Source organism: Vespula vulgaris, chromosome 2 (genome assembly GCF_905475345.1).
Source record: "Vespula vulgaris chromosome 2, iyVesVulg1.1, whole genome shotgun sequence".
In the NCBI taxonomy this organism is placed as follows: domain Eukaryota; kingdom Metazoa; phylum Arthropoda; class Insecta; order Hymenoptera; family Vespidae; genus Vespula; species Vespula vulgaris.
In genome coordinates this window covers 9,504,334-9,525,013 of record NC_066587.1, presented here as the reverse complement: position 1 = coordinate 9,525,013, position 20,680 = coordinate 9,504,334, and the positions used below count along the sequence as shown (strand labels likewise).

Sequence of the window (20,680 nt, the reverse complement as noted above, 5' to 3'; positions counted from 1 at the left end):
TGCACCACAAATAAGAGAAATTTTTATTTTATCACTGTTTGAACATTTTAATCCAATCTTATAAAATGTATATATTGTATTGTTAGAGAGGAAACTTTTATGTATGTATTGTAATCGTTAAATGATAATATAAGACTATTATAATAACTTTTATTGGCAATTACTGCCTGATAACAACAGACAAGAAACAATAATAACTGTTTTCTACATATATTCTGAATGATTAGAACACAGTTTATATTACATAGTTACAAATAGAATTACAAGGTCATTAGTTTGCAATAATCTTTATACAATCTATTATTTTAAATTATATAAGCTTTATATTTGTATCATAATTGATCAAATACTTTAATAAGATGATAGCAAGTGAAATATTGTTACACGCCACATAATATAACACACAGTAAGATAGCGATATCATAAAATAAAAGAAGCATTGATAATTTATCCATTTACCAATTTCCCTATTATCAACATCAAAAAGTTAAACATAATAATTTACTATCATTGAATATATTCATTATCTATACAGAAAAAGCATATAGCTAGTAAGTAAAGCATTAACTCATCAAACTATAACTCCTTTATACTGCTATCTTAGAATATGAATAGAACTAGACACATTCAATTTTTTTTTCTTTTTGTTTTAACAAATATTAATGCTGTTAACATTCGATACCATCACTGGCACAACAATATTGCACTTCTTGAAAACTAGAATGTTCTGTTCATTATTAAACTTAACCATCCATTGATTTCATTGTCCATATAAACACTGTGCATGTACAGTAGAATTTTGTAAGAATGTGTTATATCCTATTATGTATATATTGCTACAACCATGATATTACAATAAGACATTGTCACATGTTGGAAAAATTTAGCAATATTAAATAAAATTGTATTTGACTCATGAATAATATATTTTATATCATATCTTTCTATTAACAATACACAAGTCTTTGTTGAAACAATAGTTCAGTTTTATATTTTTTTTATAGATGATAATTTTGCCATAAAGCCAATTAAAGATAAAGGTCATTATTAAGTATTATACATGCAGTTATGCAACAAAAAATATTGTCATAGACTATTTTCTAACCTACACAATACATTTCACGTGTTTACTGGTTGCTGTTTAAAAGGGAATGTATCAGTGAATTTCTGATGCAAGTAATTTCCTTAATCGGTAAATTTGCGATTAGGATTACTACCAAACAAAGCCGACCGAATTTCAGGTATCAGCTGTTGAGCTATAAGCTCTAACCGTGACTCCAAAGTGTTGTTAATCTTAATGCGACCTACATTTTAAAAAGATTTGTTTAATATAATATTTGTGATATTTTCAAGAAATAATATTAATATAATCTTCTTGGGTTGAATAGATAAAAAGTATATTTTCTATATTATTTAAAAGAAAAATTATTTGTAAAGAACAATTTGATAAATTAAAACCTGTAAATAAATAGAATTAATTAATAATATTATTACCTTTAGATGTTAGTAATTCAACACCACCACAACTTTCAGCAGGCAAGAAAGTCTCTTGATCTATTTTAAGAAGAGCATCCTTCTTTGTCGCTTGCTTATATTCTTGCTGTATAGAATCTAGAAGAGATTCTACGATAGGAAGATCAACTTGACGAACACGGATAAAAACATGACCTTCTGTAAGCTGTAAAATTATAGATATATTAATATCTTTAATATATTTATTATATAACAAAAAATTTAAACTATGTAATATATGCAATCATAGAAAAAAAAGGTCAATTGATAATACCTGATAAAGACCTTGAGTGATCAATAATCGCAAAATTTGGCTATATTTGTTTGGATTCTGAGTTACTTCTCCTAATCTTTTTCTAGCTTCATCAAGAACATTACGTACATGATCTTCACGAACTTTTAAAACTTTTAATCGAGCTTGATTAAGCATATTTGAAGATTGACTGTAAGGATTTGATTACAATAAGGTAAGGATTATTTTACAACTTAAAAACATGTTACGGTACGTTAAAAATATCTCTATTAAAAGAGATTAAGTATATCATACATTCTAATATTTATAACATTGGACAAAATAAAATATTACATATAATTACATGAAAAATAATAGAAAGATTTTTTACATACATTTTCTTCTGTAGTTCAACTTGTTTTTCTTTTTTTTCATAATACTCCATAATTTTAAGCCGTTGTTGCTGGACAAGACGTCCTTTTTCAATATTAAACTCTTCCTCAGCTTTGGCATCTATTTCTTCTGCCTTTTCATTAGCTTCCTGTTCTATAAAAGCCATCATATGGTTAATCTGCAATGCAAATAATAAGTTAATTTTATTTATATGTAACCTAAAAACATTGAAATATTCAATTAATTAAATTGCGACAGACTTTATACAAGTAAAGTTATATTAAAATTAAATAGAATAAAAATAAAAATATTTAAATGTTTAATTTTCTTTTTCATTGAGTACCTAAATATATTGTTAATGCAATCTCCTAATTTTTAATTACATTAATATACACATAATGTATAAAGTAGATACAAATTTACAAACGATCGTGACATATATTTAGATACGGGAATATTCAAAAATAACTTATATGAGACAGATGTAATCAGGCTTATACTATACATGAATATTAATAATATAATTTTATTGAAATATTAAATTTTTATACAAACCTGTTTTTGAACATCAGCATCACTGAGCGCCATGATGTGAGCTTTGTAAAATTATTTAAGAATAAACTTTAATAATCTACAGGGAAGTTAAAACTTCGATAAATTTAATTCAAGAGCACTGAGGACGAGTCAACGCCTATCTACAAAACCGTGATGCCGTACTCGCGTAACGACGGTCATATGACTGTAATTTGTTCTAAAACGTACCACAGTAGCGCCACGATAAGGAAAGTAATAGTGCTAGCAAGCGAAACAAGATAGGCAATATACATGAAAGTATAGATGCAATATGAATCAAACAAAGGATATAAAATTTCCAAGTTCCTCATTGTTTTTACGACATGTATAGCGCTTTCTCTTATTAAAAGTTAGTTTTATTTATTTACTTATTACATCGTAATTAAATCCGTTTTTTCAGAAATTTCTTCGTTGTAACTAATTTTAATTTAAAGTCTACTTTTTAATGAGATTTGAAAAGTGTAGCATTTATAATTAACAAAAATTATACTTATAATTAATAAAAAACACAAATTTCTGTTTCTTGCTTGCATATTCTTGCATACATTTGCATATGATTTTATTCTTCTTTTTTTTTTATTATTATACTGTATTATTATATTATATTCAATTCTTCAATTTCATTTTTAAGCTTATATTTTTCTTTGCATCTTTTGTTTCCTTTTTTTTCTATAATAATAACATGATCATATATTATTTTGTAGAAATGCAAAGATCAATACATGCTTCTTGTTCCAGATCTAAACTTTCTGGTGTATCACTGACATTAATGGCTTCTCCATCAAAATACAATTTAATATTAGATTTATTAACACCCCATTGACGTGCACAACTAGCAATTAGTATTTTAAATTGTTGATTTTTCTTAAGTGGAAACATTAATGACTCCTTATTTGCAGTCTGTACTTTGATCTGACATATGTTTTCTTCTATGCTATTCTTGCGATTTTTATATTCATTTTGAGAAATCGTATCTGCATCTACTATCCCACCTTCTAAAAAAAAAAGAAAAGATAATCACATAATTTTATATAATCAATTTAATGTATACATACCAAGAATATCTATGATTGAAAGACCTATAGAGGAAGGAGTATCTGTTAAGTTTATACGTTTTTCCTTTTTCATTATTAAAATTTGCTCTATAGAAACATTCTCCATATTCGCAAAATACTGGAAAACTTTCCTAAAATTATCATGCTGTAACAAAATTTTGTAATTATATATATGTTTTTCTTTCATTGTAACATATAAAACTGATCTTACGTTATATATATTTAAACGGTGAATAGTTCTAGATTGCCATAAGATCTTCACATTTACATCAAAATTTTCATCCTTTTCTATATCCTCATCGCTATTACAATCCAAAATTACTATATCATCTGATATTGTTTTAATATTTTTACGAACTTTTGCATACTTATTATTTTCTTTTTGCTCAGATATAACGCCTGAATCTTCTACAGGAACAATTTCTGCATCTTTATTTGTATCGTGAGTAAAATACTGAAAATAATAAACATTGCAAACTTTTAATAAATGGTATATGACAACGATAATGATGACGATAATTATAATAGTAACAAAAATAATAAAAATAATAAGAATAAACTTAAGGTATATATATGTATTTATTATCTTACGTAAGTTTGTACATTCCTCGGCTTTCTTCTCTCTTTCTTTCTATTTTCTTGCTTTCTATTTTCTTTCTTACTTTTTTGTAATTCATTTTGTTGATCCATATGTGATCCATATTTCCAACTTTTAGATTTCCAGACTTTGTTTTGTAAAGCTAAAATTATTTAACGTTTTTTATATTACTAACAACACATTTCATATTATTGTGAGAATAATTTGTAAATTGTACGAATATTAAAATAATAAACGGAAAAATCGAAATATACCTTTTAAACGTGCTACAGAATTAACATATATATCATTCTCATCCTCAGAAGAACTATCCATTTGTATGCCATTCATTGTTTTATTCAATTTTCTACATTTACATTATCGATAAGCGCATTTAATTACCATACATGTAACAAAAAATATAAATATATAGTATTACATATTTGAATCGCCTCATTTAATTGTTTTTCGTTTTAATCTTTACTCACTTATAAGAAATTTATTTATTCCCTTTTCCTACACGTGGTCAATGTTTTATATCCAAGTGGATAAAGTTATACACAGTAATAACAATAGTAATATAATTATCCTTTTTACAATTTTTCAAAATATATTACACATACATATTATATACAACTGACACTGTAGCATTGTAAATTTGCGTATAAGTCATTGTTACCATATTCATACCGTTAAACATTTAACTTTGCTTCATTCCATACACATCACAAATTAACCAATCATAAGAGACATTTTCTTGTGAAATAGAATTGCGACCAATAGTTATTCAGGATCGTTTTCTGGAAGTTGAGAACGATTGTGATTGAGACTACATGTTTTTATGGTTCTTGTTTAGCTTCTTCGATATTTTAGACATTTCAATATTTAACGATCACAATCGTCTTTTTTTATTATTACAATTAAATAAAACTTCTAAAATGTTATAACATGTTAATAGTAATTAAGTATTTAAAAATATATTAACCAATAACGTTCAATAACAGTATAATAGGCATTTTCATTTATATAATCACACGCGTCTCGTGCTCTGTTAGAAATGTGACTTTATAAAAGAAGCTTTTTTTTTCAATCCGCTTGGAATCGATGTTCTCTAAACCGATGCCGTTAAATGTTTGATTTTCTTCTGTAAAACAGTAACTAGTTACTTTTTTTTAAAGGTTCTAATGAACGTGATAACGAAGTAAATCAGTATGAATAAGGTATGGGTTTGCTATTATCATATTAACGTATTTTGTAATTCGAAAGAAGTTGGATATATAATAACGCCTTCATTAATTATATTGCAATTTTATGGTTGATGACTGAAATCATTTGATGTAGATATTTTTTGATATATTGTTTTAAAACTGATTGAAAAAGATTTACGTAATTTACAACCACATTTAAATGATTAACTTAAATTATTAATCTATATAATATGACATAAAAGTTTTCTTGAAATAAATTATAATTACATTTGTTTTTAGTCATATATATTTTACTTGATTCCAAATATAAAAAATTATTTTAGATGTCAAGATATCCTTCAGACTGTAAAGTCTATGTAGGGGATTTAGGAAGCAGTGCAACAAAACAAGAGTTAGAAGATGCTTTCTCATACTATGGACCTTTGAGAAATGTATGGGTTGCTAGAAATCCTCCAGGATTTGCTTTTGTTGAATTTGAAGATGCTAGAGATGCAGAAGATGCTATCAGGGGTCTAGATGGTCGTACCATATGTGGAAGACGCGTTCGTGTAGAACCATCAAATGGAAAAAGATTGAGAGATAGAGGCTCATCAAGACGTGGTGTGGCAAGACCATTCCATCCAGAAGACAAATGTTATGAATGTGGTGAAAGGGGTCATTACGCAAGAGATTGTCCTCGACATAGAAGTTCTCGTAGAAAACGGTAAAATTAGCAGTTTAATACGATTACAATTACAATTCTATATCTTATAAATATTGATCAATATAGGTATACAGACTGCAGTTTTTCTATTTCAATAAAATTTTATACTTTGAATTTTTCAGATATTATGCTAGAAATTATGTATATACATATATTTTTAAAATTATGGACTTTTTTAAATCTATATACTTCCAACGTTATTGTTTTGTTTGCATTATGAATACTCGTTGATATCTAAAAAGTTAATTCATTACATACCATAAACACATTATTTAATTCAAATTATTTTAATTTTATAAAAATTATTGTAATATTAAATAGTTGTACGTTTCTCTGTATACCTATATTATCATTGAAATTATACAGAACATATTGATTTAATTAGAATATATTTATAAGATGTACAACATATTTATTACTCATATTATCATACCAACAGATTTGATCAAAAATTATTTTTTGAAATATGCAATTATTTTCTAAATTCACGAAATTTAATCTCCTCAGGGAAAAAAATTAGTAATTAACATGGTAATTATTAATATCTCTATGCTTTAGATTGCAAAAAAGAAAATAAATCTGCAGCAGAAAATCATAAAAACTCATAATACATTTACATACAATTATAATACAGAATTAATAAGTATTTAGAAGTCGACAAAGATAAGACCATTACTTCATATTAAAATGATGAACACTTAAACAATGGTTAAAATAGCGAAGAATTTTTCCGATGTAACAATGCCCATTATTTATAGGAGATGCGGCTGAACAAGCATACACATGAGAAATGTGTTGCTACTGTGATTCTCGCGAGATTCGCCTTGGGTTCACTTTGTGACACACTGCGTAGTTACAGCGTAGAGCACTCACCTACTTTGGGTTTCCTTCTGCACTCTGCGAGCGAGAGAGGCAAACACGGCCGACGGAGTGGCTAGTTCTGCGCACTACGATACTTCCACTGACCACTGACATCACCCTAGACAGAGAGTTTATGCACATCGGCACTTCTGGTAGCCCGGCCTTCTTCGTTCGACTTACTGTTTGTGCCTAGTCGTCGTCATAGTACCTAGTGGTCACTGAGAGACAACGTTTGAGCCATCTCGTCTAGCCACTCTTCGTCCGTTCATCTGACCCTCGCGTGATTTCATCTGCATACGTGCTCATCCGCTCTCCCTTCCCGGCATTACCATCGCGTGCTCTACGACTGTGTCTGCTATATGCAGCCAGGAAAGATGGTACATAATAGAATAGTAAACATATTTTGATCGATCGTTAATACAATTCATTTCGCCAATTTATAAAAGGACATCAGAATATTGATACTACAATAAGAATTGATAGCCGAATTGTGGTATAAATAAGAAATTAGCTCGATTTTAATAAATAACAAGTAAACATTATAAGACAGCATCTACTTGGGTAGGATTTGCTTTACTCCATCCATATAAAATTACAATTGTCTCGACATTGTCTTATACTTATAAATGAGTTGTACATAAACCGTATGAAAGAAGGTAATCACAGGTATTCGTAATAACGATATTGATGAAAATTATAAGGTGGTCAGCTAAGGTTATACAATTACAATTTACTGATAGACATTAAAGATCGTTTATATATGCAGAAACGTGATAAAAGTAACGAATCTCGTATCTTTAAACTAATGGACGAGAAAATTTTTTCATATTAATATTTAGGTACAACTTTGATTCAGGAGATATTAGAAAGTACAACTACGTAATAACAAAGGATATCTTAAAGTCCAGGCAAAGGACTGATATAATCATTATTTTAATTCAATATTATTTATAGGTCTTACTCAAGGTCTCGATCACGGTCACGTTCGCAATCTCGATCGCGATCACGTTCACGCTCACGTTCAAGATCTCGAAGCAAACGTTCGCGGACACGTTCATCTTCCCGTAGTCGGTCTAGAAGCAAGAATGGCCACGGTAAGGACAAATTTCGTAATAAGAGGAGGTTGGATTCTAAAGATCGTAGTCCACGACGATCAAAATCTAGAACTGCATCTAGATCGCGTAGTAGATAGATATGGTAAGTGCATTTCACGTTTTTCTTTAATAATTTTTTTAAGTGCATTCGAATCTATCAGTTTTCCATTTATTGCGTCTACTGCATCAGTCTAGCTAATGATCTCATTTTTCGAAGGAGAAAAGACTAACGTTGTGAAAATAGATCTTTTAAACAAAAAATGTCTAAAAAAATACGAAAAACGATCAATTTTCCAGGGGAAATGCTATTTATAAGGATAAGAAATCTTGCTTCGAATGCATCTAAGCTCAATGGAAAGAGTCGATGAATCCGAATATATTCGGAATGTAAATGAAATGAGTTTTGCACACCTTGTTCATCTTAATATTTTGATTATTTAAAAATTTTAATAATTCAATAACCAGTGATCGAAATATTTCTGAATTTTTGTTATGTAAATACATGTATTATTTATTCGTTCATCATTCAATGTTATCATTACAGCGAACACAGGTTAAAGAAGTCGAAGATCTGCTTCCCAGAGGTTAATACAATCTAAGTGTAACTTAGATTATGTAAAAAGCAATTAAAGCACATACTTTATTATTCTACATACATATTAAGTCTGTTCTTTCTTGTTCTCAAAATAATTATAAGATAGTAAACGAAACATAATTTTCTACAAAACCAAAATGAAATAAAGTTACTTTCAAGGCATGTATACTATTCAGTATTAGTATTTAAAATTTTAATAAAATTATAAAAACACTCGTGAAAAGAATAAATTTTCATACACATATAAAAAGTTATTACTTTAAATATTCGATGAAATCTTCTCATTTTCATCTCATGGAAATGCATTTATTATTTATCAAATACATATATATGTTCTTCACGCGTAATTTTATGAAAAAAAAAATAAACGTATCCGCTCATTGCAAGAATATCTCGAAAAAATGACATATGCATGTCATCTTTCGAGAGCTCACTTTACATTTTACTTTTCTTTTTGAGTAATAGAATCGGTTTCATGCACATGTAGTATATAGTAGCATAGGTTTCGCTTTATCAAAAATTTTCTTTATCAAAACAGATTTTATATCTATCATTTGCAAAATAATAAAAAATGGTAGGTAATAAAAATTTCAATTGCAATTCAAATGAATGAAAATTATGAGTTCATTTCTTCTTTTTTTTATTTACTAGATATTATATACTTAAAAAAAAACTATCTTTTTATTAATGACAAAAATGGAAGATACTCTGTTTTCTGTTCTTGCACTTGACTCGTATACCCTTGATACTTGCATTATCGAGAGAAAAAGGAAAAAAATGGAGAAAGAGGAAAGGAGAAAGCGGTCAAGAGAGAGAGAGAGAGAGAGAGAGAGAAACGAACATATGGTCTCGATACGTTTCAAGTTTCTTTTATAGCTTCGTTCATTGCTGGCGATATACATACGACAAACATGAAAAATAGAAAACGAAAAGAGCGACAACGAAGTATCCCTTTAAGTCTTTCTCATGTTTATATCCCTACGAAGAAACCGGTTTATTTCATGTCTGCAGGACGAACTTCCCTCAAAGTGAAAAAAGGAATATCAACTGGCGGTTCATTTGCCACCTCTCTCTCTCTCTCTCTCTCTCTCTCTCTCTCTCTCTCTCTCCCTCCCTCCCTCCTTCCCTCCCTCACCCTATCTCTTCTTCTCCCTCCCTCTTTCTCTCTCTTTCTCTTGGGCTCACGAGCGCGTGTACGAGGACGTGTCTTACATTCCTCGAATCTGGCGCCTATATCACGTAGGATTCTCCGGGAAATAATAGCAGGGAGGTACAGTGAAGGACAACAACGACGCGTAGTAGGAATAACCATTCTTTTTCGTGTAATTTACATTTCATTTTTAAAATCATTTGTAGATGCCAATTTACATAAATAATATATATTTGTATAAAGTTTGATAATCGTAGAATAATAATAATGATTTAAACATCAAGATTATATATTCACTATGCATTATTATCATCCGCCACTGTACGCACAGTCAACGAAGAACTGCTGCGGTGGTAGGAGAGGTAAGAAAGAAGGATGCTCGAGGGCGACCTACAGAGAGAGAGAGGGAGAAAGAAAGAGAGGAGAAGGAACGGCCGACTTGTAATGAAAAGAGAGGAGGAAGGGAGAGAAGAACGAACCTACGTTCGTAGCGTCGCTCAACGATGATCCTCATTCGGTTTTCAGTCACGTTCTTGCAATTGCGACTCTCGCCTTTCGTCTCATTTTTTGCTTACGTCGTTGACCCCCTTGTATTTCCTTCGTCGTTCCCCCAACCTTTCCTCTTCAAAGAAAGGAATAAAAAAGAAAGTAATCGAGTGCATCGCGTTCGTATTGCGTGTCCTTCAGACGTAGGGAAAGAACGAGAAAGACAGAACGGTGTGTATACCCATTTTATCAAAGGTTTGAGAGGAGAAAAAAATAAGAAGAGAGAAAAGAAAGATTGTAGAAGTCGAGTGTAATACATTAAAAGGCGCTGGCGCCAATTGATAACGACTTTTATTGGCGTTAATTAAAAAGTATCCGTGTGCGCGCGCGTGTGTCTGGGTTGCGTGTGTCGCATGCCGCACGATGACTGCGACGTACGCGAACGAGTCGACGAGTGCGATCGGTTCCGAGGAACGTAAAACGGCGTGGATGTTCGAAGAAGCGCGCGGAGAGAAAAGTTCGGTTGCGGCCGCGAGGGTGAGCCACGAGGGGGCGGGAGAGGGTGCCCAGCTGGAGGAATTGCGGAGGACAATGAAAAATGAGATCGAACAAGAGAACTTGATAGTAGCGATCGAAACTTCCTATCTTTCTTCTCAAACTCAATCCGATAGATCATCCGCGGTAATTTTCGAGAGCGAAACCAAGAGAAGAGATGAGAAAAATGAAGAGAACAAAGAATTTTCACGAAATTGTGAAGAGAACATTGAACAGGTTTCTACATCGGAAATAACATATGAATCCGAAGGAAAATTCTCTACCGAAAGGGATCTTTCACAAAGCAAAGATTCTTCAAACACGAGTTTGCATGAGAAATTGATTAGAATCGATGAAGGATCGCTCGAGAACGTACGACAATCAATCGAGAAAGAATTGACGATTGTTGAAGACGTAGAAAATTTCGATTCCAAAAGAGTCATTTTTACGTACGGTACATTAGAAATTACCAATAATGCTACAATCGGAGAGGAAGAGGGAAGGAAGGAAGAAGAAAAAGAGATAATAAATTCAAAAGACGAGTCGTATGATCCAGAGACTGAACTTGATTTTCACGAGGCTGTGCGTACCGGCGATGCGAAGTGCGTCGCGACACTTCTTGCGACTGGTCGCGTTCAGAATCTTGACGAACCGGATTGGAACGTTTCTGGTGATCCACCCTTGCTGGTTGCTGCGACAAATCATTGTATATCTGTGCTTAAGTGAGTCTTTTCTTGTCATTATACGGTTTCACGATGAGTTATCTTCTATTTTGAATATTAACTGTCAACATTCGGTCTTAATACTTAGCTAAACGTAAGATCCATGGAACGATCTGATGTTTGCATCAAACATTTTTGAAAAAGAAAGATTGAAAATAACAAGTAAGGAAGTACAATCGCTATAAATTCGACTTTAGTCGACATTACTGTTTACCATACTTTGCAAAGATGAATGACAAAAATTTGAATTAATTCGATATTTCCATAATTTGAATTCTTTTTTTTTTTTGATCAGCGTACTATTAGCCAACGGATGTGATCCTGGCGTGCGTTCTCCTCGGGGGGAAACCGCACTACACAGAGTTATACTCAACGGAGGGCCAGGAAATGTCCTAAATTTCGTGGGAGAACTTCTAAAACATGGTTGCCCTGCCGGAGTTAAAGAAGCCGGGGGTGGATTGACGGCGCTGCATGTTTTAACACGACAGCTGGCCCATGCGCAAAGTTCGAAAAGTCTTCACCATGATTATGAAGCGGCGCTGAAGACATTGGATTTATTGGCAAAGGCGGGACCTGTCAATGCGAAAGATCATCAAGGTCGGAGTGCGTTACATATTTTGGCGTCCTCCACAGTATTTGGTAGGGAAAACTATCAGTAATGCTTATATTCAACATTTATGCGTATCGTTCATACTTTCTATAAAATTCTTACAATTATTTATATTTATAAATTATATTGATAAATAAGTATAAGGCTCTTCTTTTTACAGATAATAATCATAGAACGGAGATAGAATCGTTGATAGAGACTCTACTGGCAGCAGGAGCGAATCCTGCTTTAAAAAATGATCGTGGAGAAAGTCCATTGCACGAATGCCTCGAGTGTGGTGCCTTGAACACTGCACTTTTATTGATACCTCACACATCACCTGGTATAATGTCGCGTTACGGTGAAACACCGTTGCATATTGCCTCGAGAAAGAACTATGTTGATATGGTAGCAAAACTACTAGAACATGGCGAGGATCCTAGTGTGCAAGATGCCGGTGGCAATACACCTTTACATCTTGCTTCTGCAAGAGGTTTCCATCGAACGGTTTCTCTTTTAGTTACATCGCCTCTCGCTCAATTGGAAAAAACAAACCTAGATGGTTTAACGGCATTGCAAGTTGCCGCCGAAAGTGGCTTTGTCAACGCTGTAAGACTTCTCTTAAAGGCTGGAGCTGATCCAAGTCAAACAATACACTATTGCACAACCACTCTGCATCGTCATCCAGATATCTCTATTTTAATAGATCATGAATTGACGAGACGCCGTCAACTTGCTGCTTGATTATCCATATAATATGTCATTAAGATTGTTCCGTTCGATTTTTCGAATGCACATGATCGTTTAATAATCGGTGCCATCATTTGTCGTTGAATGTTCTATTAGCAATTTGTTGATGCTCTATTTACCTGATATTGTGATGTTAAGAAGATGTGCAATTAAATAATGATAAAAAGAATAGTAGATATTCGAAGATTGTGTGATATTGAATTAGAATTATATCATTCGATCTGTTACGTATAATGTTATATACACACACATACACATACGCATACTCATACACGTACGCATACGCATCGCCCGCAGGCGCCAGCGTTCGCATAACACACATTAATTAAAAATAAAGTCTATTACATCGACACGTGAAATGTTATTTCAAATCTTAATGTCAATACCACAATGTTTTAAACTGATATATAAACCAATAATATATCGCATGTTGAAACGCAAAATAACATGAAATATTTTTCGGTAAATTACGTGCATAAGAATTTCATAATGACATTGAAATACGCAATAATAAAAAGATTTAATCAGTCAAGTGAATACAAAAAATCATACATTATATATAAAATAAATCTAGCTTCAATATTTTGCAATATGATTATATTGTATTCTTTTTTATATTAGATAACAAAGGAAAATGTAATTTTTGTTAATAAGTATAACCAATCTTTATCAAAAGTCTCACAGCCTTTAAATTTGATTGCTGCATATGTCACATTCTTGCTCAATTTGCTCTTGCATCATACTTATTTATAATCTGTTAAATTATCATTTTGTAACTATATTCATCCTCTTCACATTTTGTAAATTAATAGAAATAAGATTTATAGCAGTGATTATTATAAGATTGATCACAGTCGACTGGTCAATCGCGTAATGATTTAATTACCAATTCTTCTCTATCCATATATTCTATTATGCTAGCATGCCAAGTAATTATGCAAAAAACGTTGTAATATTTTTTAATATTGATATTTATTAACAATAAATCGCGGTTAGATTTGCATTTAAGAGAAGCACGTATTTTAGAAAAAATAGTAGTTAATTATGTCTTATAAATATATTTGACTTATTTCTTTTGAAATTATTATAAAATGTCATCTTATAAATACCTTGAAGATTTTACATAAACGTGATATATAAATATTGAAATATTTAATCAAATATTGCAAAAATATAAATATGTTAGTAATTCCGGAAATAAAGGAAATTAAAGTTTTGATTAAATGATGTAATACTGTTGCATATTTATAATTATATGTGTAGTTTTATGTGTCTCTACAAACTGTTTGTATATACATAAAGTAAATTCAATATACATATATACGCGCGATCATGTATGCATCTATGTATGTACATCATTGTAATTTCTATAAATCGAGCATCATTGAATTTATTTTTTTACAAGAAAAAATAAAAAACTTCCATAATTTATATTTAGGTCTGTTTGAAAATCTATACTAATTTAGAATTCATGATGCAATGAAATCTATTTTGGCACAATTAAAATATTTACGACTATTTGTACATTTACAATAAATATCATCATTATAACAACGTCGCGTAGAATTAATTCTTTAATCACAACATTTTCATGTTACAGATTAATAATTATTTTTTTACATTAAGAAAATACTACATATATTCCAATACAAATCATTAAGATCATTAATGTTGATTGTAAATGGCATAATAAATAGTGCAATAAAATGTATAAATCTTTTTAATCCTAGTTTTTCATTAACATTTAACTAATGTTAATACGTGAAATACTATTATTGAATAATAACAGATTATATCGTTTGAATCATGCATTTTGATAAAAATACTTATGAAATGTTAAAATTATTTATATAAAATGAAAAATATATTTCAATTGAAAAATTTTCATAATGTGAAAGACGTATTTAAAGTCATTAATATTTGTCTTTATACAATTTTACACAATAATCAGATTTGTATGCCATTGACAAAAGTAATTTGATCTAATGATAAAAATACATAAAATTTTTGTCATTAGATAAAAGTACAAACAGCTAGTAATATCTAAATTCTTTGGTTGATAATATGTGGATAATTATATTACCCACAATTAATATTATGAATATAATTTCTAAATGGACAGAGTAAAAAGCCCAATATTCATTTGCATGCATATGCGCATGTGTGTATACATAACTTCGATCATACAAAACTTTACTATATTTTTTTTTCTATACTTGAAAGCAGCCAAGTTTCTTATAACATATTATATTTCTAATTTGTGTAATATATAGATATTTGCATAGAACAAATAATTAATTATAATAATTATTTTATATTTACGAAAAGTCAATGAATATTTCAATTTCTAAATTGATATATTTCTTTCTCTGTCTTACTCTTTCTTTTCCTTTTTGTATATAAATACACACACATTATACAAGGCAATTTGTTTTATGAAAATGTTTAACATTCTACATAGATTTAATGATCTTGTTGTTATGTATATTATTTCGATTTATATATAAAATTTTCAGCATACCTGCTTATAAAACAAAGCAGGAATGTATAATATTTAATTAGAAAAGCTGTTTAAAATTATAAGATACAGTTGATTATCGCTTAATACGTTATTGCCTATGCCTAAACATTAAACGATCGTCAACTATATCTTGTTGCTCTGACAGATTGCAATAGTACTTTTTACTGATCGTAAATTTATCTTCCTTTACAATTTTTTTTTATGATTTAAATACATGTACACGTACGCGTACATGCAATGATTATACGATAATATAAAATATAATATATTATATTAACAAATTCACTACCACTATTTGATATCTAAACATTACAAAAAATTAATATACTTTTTAAACTGGCAATAACATCAATAATGATTTTAAAGGAAATTTTTATCTATACAATATTGGAGATAATGATATCTAAATAAATAAATTGTGATTTGAATAGAAATTAATATAATATATAATATGTTATGGCAGTGAATGTGTTAATATCAAGTATTAATGTATTATACATAATATTCTTAATATTATAAAATAGCTATTAATATATTCAACATAATATTTATAACAAACATTGTAATAAAAGTATAAAACAGATTAATATTAACTAATTTAATGAATATTTAATTTAAATATTAACTTAATTTAATTATTATCTGCTTTATATCTATATATGAATCTACTGATTTTACTTATAACTAAAAAAATTGTTTGCATATAAGCATATAGTTTATACATACTTTTGGAAAGTACATGTTCATAAAATATGACCTTGTTGCATACAGCATAGAAAAGATTATAGTTAACAACAAATAGAATACCTATTGTAAAATTTTGCAAGGAATTAAAATTATAAAAAGACATTTCTGTTTATACAAATGTCAAATAAAATGTAGCGCATAAACATAATTTGTTTCAAATATCAATTTATATAATTTAACGAAATTAATCTATATGATCAAGAAAAAATTATAAATATAAAAAGAGTAACAGAAAAGTAACATTACAATGTAACATTTCTTATCATTTTAACTAGAGAAATAATTATAAATCTGAATTTGTACAAAAAGTTGTACAAAGTCCCCTGATTGTTACCTTGATTTGAAGGAACTCTTAAGGAAAAATTATTCAATTTAAGAAATCTATACTTCTAAATATAAGTTCGTTGCTTCTAATTATCAAATCATGTAATTTGAAAACTCCTAGTCCACTTTTTATTGGCATTTATTACTTGTAGGTATGCCTTAGGTCATTTTAATTAGGTCATTTTAATTATAAAAAAAATCATCTTATTATTAAACTTCTGCACTTTATGTATGCCCTCTCTTTCAGGCACAGATAATGTTTGATAGTTTAATTGAAGTGAATCCTGTGTGGCACAGGATCATACTTAATAGTAAAATTATCTATAGCTTTTTCAATACATTTATGTCGTTGTAAGAAATTTAATTACATAAAAATAAGTCGGAACTAGTGATCGATTGCCGCTTAGGGAACCTATAGCACAAAAACTTGTGCTCTCTCACAGCAATATAATTAATTTTAAAAATATTTAACTTCTGTTAATTTAAACATATTGACTTTTTGTTATTTCACATTTGGAGCTATTGGAAGAAAAAGTCACCTAAATTGCATCTTATTCTTATATTTTTTATATATTTTAATTGTTATATATGCATAATATTTAGATGAAGACTAAGAATATATTCTGGAAAAAATACATATAAAATAATTAAAAGTTATAAAATAAATATTAATTAACAATATCACATATAAATAAACACTTCTTTACAATGGCATACTATTTTAGCATATATATAGAAATATTTAAAAAATCAAGAGAAGAGAAGCCTGTCTTTATTGATAAACTAGAAATGTTTTGTTTTACTTTATCTACAACATATATGTAATAGTGTCATAAAATAGTCATTATTATTTTGTGTCACAACAAATCTTGTTTGGGTATAAATTATGTAGAATCCTCACTTACATTGCTATCTTAACTGCCTCAAAATTTATCACGCATACACACACATGTGCTATATAGTTTATACTCTATATACTTTTATCACATTTGTATATCACTTTGATAAATAATTTCTGATAAATGTTAAAACAAACTTTAAATATTGCATGGAGTAATATCATTTTCTACTGAAATATACTTGTATACATATAGTTTTAAATGTCAAATGATTGTCTCAGTAAAAATAACTTTACTATATTCCTTTCTACTTTTTTATAAATTCTTGAAATATAGATAAATTTAGAGGAAGCAAAGATTATCCATCATGATAAGAATGTAAAAAAAAAAGAAACAGACTAGCAGTTATATATATTAAGTCTCAAATATTAAAAGTGTAAGATTAATTAAAAGAAATTTTGCTAGTGTGTAACAAATTACAAGAAATTCAGAGCTAACAATGTACAAACCTGATCTAAACCAACAAGTTTGTTAAATAATCACTGAATTAATTCTATATTAGCATTTAGTTTATACTTTAATATCAGCCTCATTAGTTTTAGAAATATATACAAAAAAATTAAGATGCTTTATCTTCCAATAACTCTACATAATATGTTAAAATATCTAATGTAAAAAATTGTTTTATGTGCAATATTCTATAAACGTGTTTAATTATTGTATAAAATTCTTTCCTTGAGATTTCCTTTCTCTAAAAATACATTAAAGAGGAAACTACATCTTTTAAATGCTGTAATTTATAAAATGAATTATTATGTATTTATGAATCAGACTGGAAACTCTAAAACTGATACATGTATGCTGCACATGTAACATTCGAAACTATTCAAATAACTTGTATACTTATATATAAAAAAAAATATAAGTGAAATGATATATTATAAAAATCTTGAACTTAGAAAAATTTTACTAAATAATACATATAAAGCTGTCTCTTAATCAATATTTTAAGACATTCTAAAAAGTAAGAAAAAAACTAACAAATTATTATTTTATGAAAGATTAAAGATTTTATGCATATGTATAATAACGGTATAAGTGCATGAATAATCTAATATGAATATAATAAAATAATAAATGTATTACTCACTAATGGATGAACTAAGTCTGCAAGAAGCAGACAAGTCATTTATTGTGGAATTATGACGTGTCTTTCGCGAACCTTCATTATCATTTACAAGATTAGGATTGACAGAATGACAGAGAGCAGCTGTTTTATTAAAATCTATTGTAGCATATCCTTTTTGTATCTTATTGGGAGACTCTGGTGGGGATGGTGTTAAATGTACTGCACCATCCAATGAGGGATTCATTGATTCATCTTTCCTATCCAAGTCCAAAACAGCATAATTAACTTCCCTAATTGCAATACCTGTAGGTGTTGATGGAGGTAAAGGTGATTTATCAGATATAGAAATTCCTGAAAATCTTTTCTTTAAACTTTCAATTTCAGCTGATTCTAAATTAGCATAACAGTGCCTTGATCCATCTTCTGAATTAGATTGTAAAGCTGGCAATGGTAGTGGGTGTACCCTAACAGCAACGGAATCAGCTTGATCATTACCAGGACTTATATTCATGTACGCATGTTCAGAAATATTTGGTTCATTAATATCTTCTATACATGCAGTTGCATCCAAAGTAATATGACTTGGTGAAAGTGGGCTAACTTCATTACTAATGCCCACATTCATGTAGGATACTGTTGAAGATAACAATGGCCTATTGCTACATGATATTTCCTGATTTTTAGTTACGGATGTCATTTCCCATCCACTTGTGCCACTGCTAAGAATGATATTATTTAATATATAATATATATAGTGTAATATAAAATTTATATAAAGTCATAGGGACAGTATGATCTTTGTGTAGTATATAAAAAGATATACCTTTGTGTCGTTCTCCTAAGACTCTTATTATTGTTGTGTTCCATTTCCAATGGAATAGATAATAATATTTCTTCGTTGATATAAAGTGAAGATGAATGTGAGTGAGAAATTATAGATGGTGGTGGTGGTGGTGGTTGTGGTGGTGGTAGAATAGGAGGAGGAGATGGAGTGCTTATAGTTCCTTGAGGTGACATGGGACCATTACTACTTCCAACGCTACTTAGCCTTCCTATTCCATTCTGTTCATTATGAACAAATCTAGTACCTATGCGGTTGTTAAATCTAGTAGGCGTTGGATCTAAATAATTAGGTTCAAATGGTATTGTCACTCTTGTTACAGATGGAACTGTTTGAGCAGCAACTGGAAGCTCTCTTGATATTGTTTCATCTATACTATTATTACATACCTATTACCAAAAATATAAATATGATAAAAATATAGAATTTGATATACATTAAAAATAAATAAAAATACATACTTGGATATTTGTTTGAACAAGATTAAATAAATGTGCTGCTCTACGACATTTAAAGGCATAAATACCCGGCCCAGTAGAACACCTTCTACCAGACTCAAAGCTAAAGATTTCTGCATCATGACCGTATCGTCGTAAACATCGTAATGGCCATTTTATAGGCTGTTTGCCACGTTGATATAAAATTATATCTGTATCTGTAATTTCTAAACGTCCTGGAGTAACTAAATTACCTAAATCATCAACATTTATCACTTGAAAAATATTTGGATGTAGATCATTGATATCTGCACGGCTATTGATACACCCCATCCTTTTTTATCCTAAAAATCAGTAAATATGATTTTGATGTATCGTTTCAGAATATATTATGATTTCTATCTTTATATTAATTTATAATTTCAGAGATCATTTATATTATCATATAAATAAATTATTTATCAAAATTTATTATTTTCTTAATGTCACTAATTAAAATTAAATAACAATAAATTTAAAAATAATGCGTTTAACCAGAAATGAGTTATACCTAAAGATTTGATTAGAATGATCAAAACCCATTATTTTCTACTATGTCAAGCCGATGAAATAAATGAAATTGAACCATGTTAAAACACTCACCGAATACAACATATCCAAATACTAAATTTTCCACGATCAAGAAAGTACACTCTAACACAAACAACACATCCTCGTATGACAACTATAAACATCACTGTATACCATTTTTATTGGCTTGAAGTTGCTGTTCCTTCAAAAAATAAACTATTGGAAGGCATGAAGTTGT

The 20,680-nt window shown here is 29.4% G+C and overlaps 5 protein-coding genes across 11 annotated transcripts; 2 read left to right on the top strand and 3 right to left on the bottom strand.

The window, feature by feature from the left end:
- Positions 1–130: 130 nt before the first annotated feature.
- LOC127072749 (V-type proton ATPase subunit E) lies at positions 131–2,879 on the bottom strand. Its single transcript, XM_051013416.1, has 5 exons — positions 2,693–2,879; positions 2,140–2,315; positions 1,787–1,955; positions 1,495–1,678; positions 131–1,304 (listed from the first exon to the last, which is right to left on the bottom strand). Exons 1-5 carry the CDS (start codon positions 2,723–2,725, stop codon positions 1,186–1,188), a joined length of 681 nt encoding a protein of 226 aa, XP_050869373.1. The 5' UTR covers positions 2,726–2,879; the 3' UTR covers positions 131–1,185.
- A 344-nt stretch (positions 2,880–3,223) lies between these two features.
- On the bottom strand, positions 3,224–5,018 carry LOC127072742 (uncharacterized). Of its 2 annotated transcripts, XM_051013405.1 has the most exons (7): positions 4,831–5,018; positions 4,618–4,709; positions 4,357–4,505; positions 4,134–4,219; positions 3,977–4,067; positions 3,766–3,910; positions 3,224–3,705 (listed from the first exon to the last, which is right to left on the bottom strand). In XM_051013405.1, exons 2-7 carry the CDS (start codon positions 4,691–4,693, stop codon positions 3,404–3,406), a joined length of 849 nt encoding a protein of 282 aa, XP_050869362.1. In that variant the 5' UTR covers positions 4,694–4,709; positions 4,831–5,018; the 3' UTR covers positions 3,224–3,403. The 2 variants fall into 2 exon arrangements, with proteins under 2 accessions (XP_050869362.1, XP_050869361.1); XM_051013404.1 differs by having other exon boundaries at positions 3,977–4,219; positions 4,831–5,016.
- Positions 5,019–5,362: 344 nt separating this feature from the next.
- Positions 5,363–8,863, top strand: LOC127072751 (serine/arginine-rich splicing factor 7-like). Of its 4 annotated transcripts, none has more exons than XM_051013418.1 (4): positions 5,363–5,562; positions 5,874–6,253; positions 8,069–8,208; positions 8,753–8,863. In XM_051013418.1, the coding sequence occupies exons 1-4, from the start codon at positions 5,554–5,556 to the stop codon at positions 8,764–8,766; spliced, it is 543 nt and encodes a 180-aa protein (XP_050869375.1). In that variant the 5' UTR covers positions 5,363–5,553; the 3' UTR covers positions 8,767–8,863. The 4 variants fall into 4 exon arrangements, 3 of the variants coding, with proteins under 3 accessions (XP_050869375.1, XP_050869374.1, XP_050869376.1); XM_051013417.1 differs by having other exon boundaries at positions 5,384–5,562; positions 8,069–8,311; XR_007785576.1 differs by lacking the exon at positions 8,753–8,863 and adding an exon at positions 7,012–7,491 and having other exon boundaries at positions 5,396–5,562.
- Positions 8,864–9,468: 605 nt separating this feature from the next.
- LOC127072732 (ankyrin-3-like) lies at positions 9,469–13,384 on the top strand. The gene is made up of 3 exons (XM_051013387.1): positions 9,469–11,695; positions 11,991–12,334; positions 12,466–13,384. The coding sequence occupies exons 1-3, from the start codon at positions 10,863–10,865 to the stop codon at positions 13,026–13,028; spliced, it is 1,740 nt and encodes a 579-aa protein (XP_050869344.1). The 5' UTR covers positions 9,469–10,862; the 3' UTR covers positions 13,029–13,384.
- An 894-nt stretch (positions 13,385–14,278) lies between these two features.
- On the bottom strand, positions 14,279–20,659 carry LOC127072735 (fibroblast growth factor receptor substrate 3). 3 transcript variants are annotated; one of them, XM_051013392.1, is made up of 4 exons: positions 20,515–20,659; positions 19,897–20,216; positions 19,418–19,824; positions 14,279–19,310 (listed from the first exon to the last, which is right to left on the bottom strand). In XM_051013392.1, exons 2-4 carry the CDS (start codon positions 20,203–20,205, stop codon positions 18,608–18,610), a joined length of 1,419 nt encoding a protein of 472 aa, XP_050869349.1. In that variant the 5' UTR covers positions 20,206–20,216; positions 20,515–20,659; the 3' UTR covers positions 14,279–18,607. The 3 variants fall into 3 exon arrangements, with proteins under 3 accessions (XP_050869349.1, XP_050869347.1, XP_050869348.1); XM_051013390.1 differs by having other exon boundaries at positions 14,279–19,313; positions 20,515–20,658; XM_051013391.1 differs by having other exon boundaries at positions 14,279–19,313; positions 20,423–20,583.
- Positions 20,660–20,680: the final 21 nt, after the last annotated feature.

Excerpts from the sequence above, each read along its gene's own strand:
- LOC127072749 (XM_051013416.1), bottom strand. The coding sequence starts at position 2,725 with ATGGCGCTCAGTGATGCTGATGTTCAAAAACAG. Across the intron at positions 2,316-2,692 it reads ATGCTGATGTTCAAAAACAG|ATTAACCATATGATGGCTTT; the intron begins GTTTGTATAAAA and ends TTTGCATTGCAG. Across the intron at positions 1,305-1,494 it reads TGAATTACTAACATCTAAAG|GTCGCATTAAGATTAACAAC; the intron begins GTAATAATATTA and ends TTTAAAATGTAG.
- LOC127072742 (XM_051013404.1), bottom strand. The coding sequence starts at position 4,693 with ATGAATGGCATACAAATGGATAGTTCTTCTGAGGATGAGAATGATATA. Across the intron at positions 4,506-4,617 it reads TTCTGTAGCACGTTTAAAAG|CTTTACAAAACAAAGTCTGG; the intron begins GTATATTTCGAT and ends AAATAATTTTAG. Across the intron at positions 3,911-3,976 it reads ACCGTTTAAATATATATAAC|CATGATAATTTTAGGAAAGT; the intron begins GTAAGATCAGTT and ends ATTTTGTTACAG.
- LOC127072751 (XM_051013417.1), top strand. Across the intron at positions 6,254-8,068 it reads AGAAGTTCTCGTAGAAAACG|GTCTTACTCAAGGTCTCGAT; the intron begins GTAAAATTAGCA and ends TATTATTTATAG.
- LOC127072732 (XM_051013387.1), top strand. The coding sequence starts at position 10,863 with ATGACTGCGACGTACGCGAACGAGTCGACGAGTGCGATCGGTTCCGAG. Across the intron at positions 11,696-11,990 it reads CATTGTATATCTGTGCTTAA|CGTACTATTAGCCAACGGAT; the intron begins GTGAGTCTTTTC and ends TTTTTTGATCAG. Across the intron at positions 12,335-12,465 it reads GGCGTCCTCCACAGTATTTG|ATAATAATCATAGAACGGAG; the intron begins GTAGGGAAAACT and ends TTCTTTTTACAG.
- LOC127072735 (XM_051013390.1), bottom strand. The coding sequence starts at position 20,205 with ATGGGGTGTATCAATAGCCGTGCAGATATCAATGATCTACATCCAAAT. Across the intron at positions 19,825-19,896 it reads TTGTTCAAACAAATATCCAA|GTATGTAATAATAGTATAGA; the intron begins GTATGTATTTTT and ends TTTTGGTAATAG. Across the intron at positions 19,314-19,417 it reads CTTAGGAGAACGACACAAAG|CAGTGGCACAAGTGGATGGG; the intron begins GTATATCTTTTT and ends TATCATTCTTAG.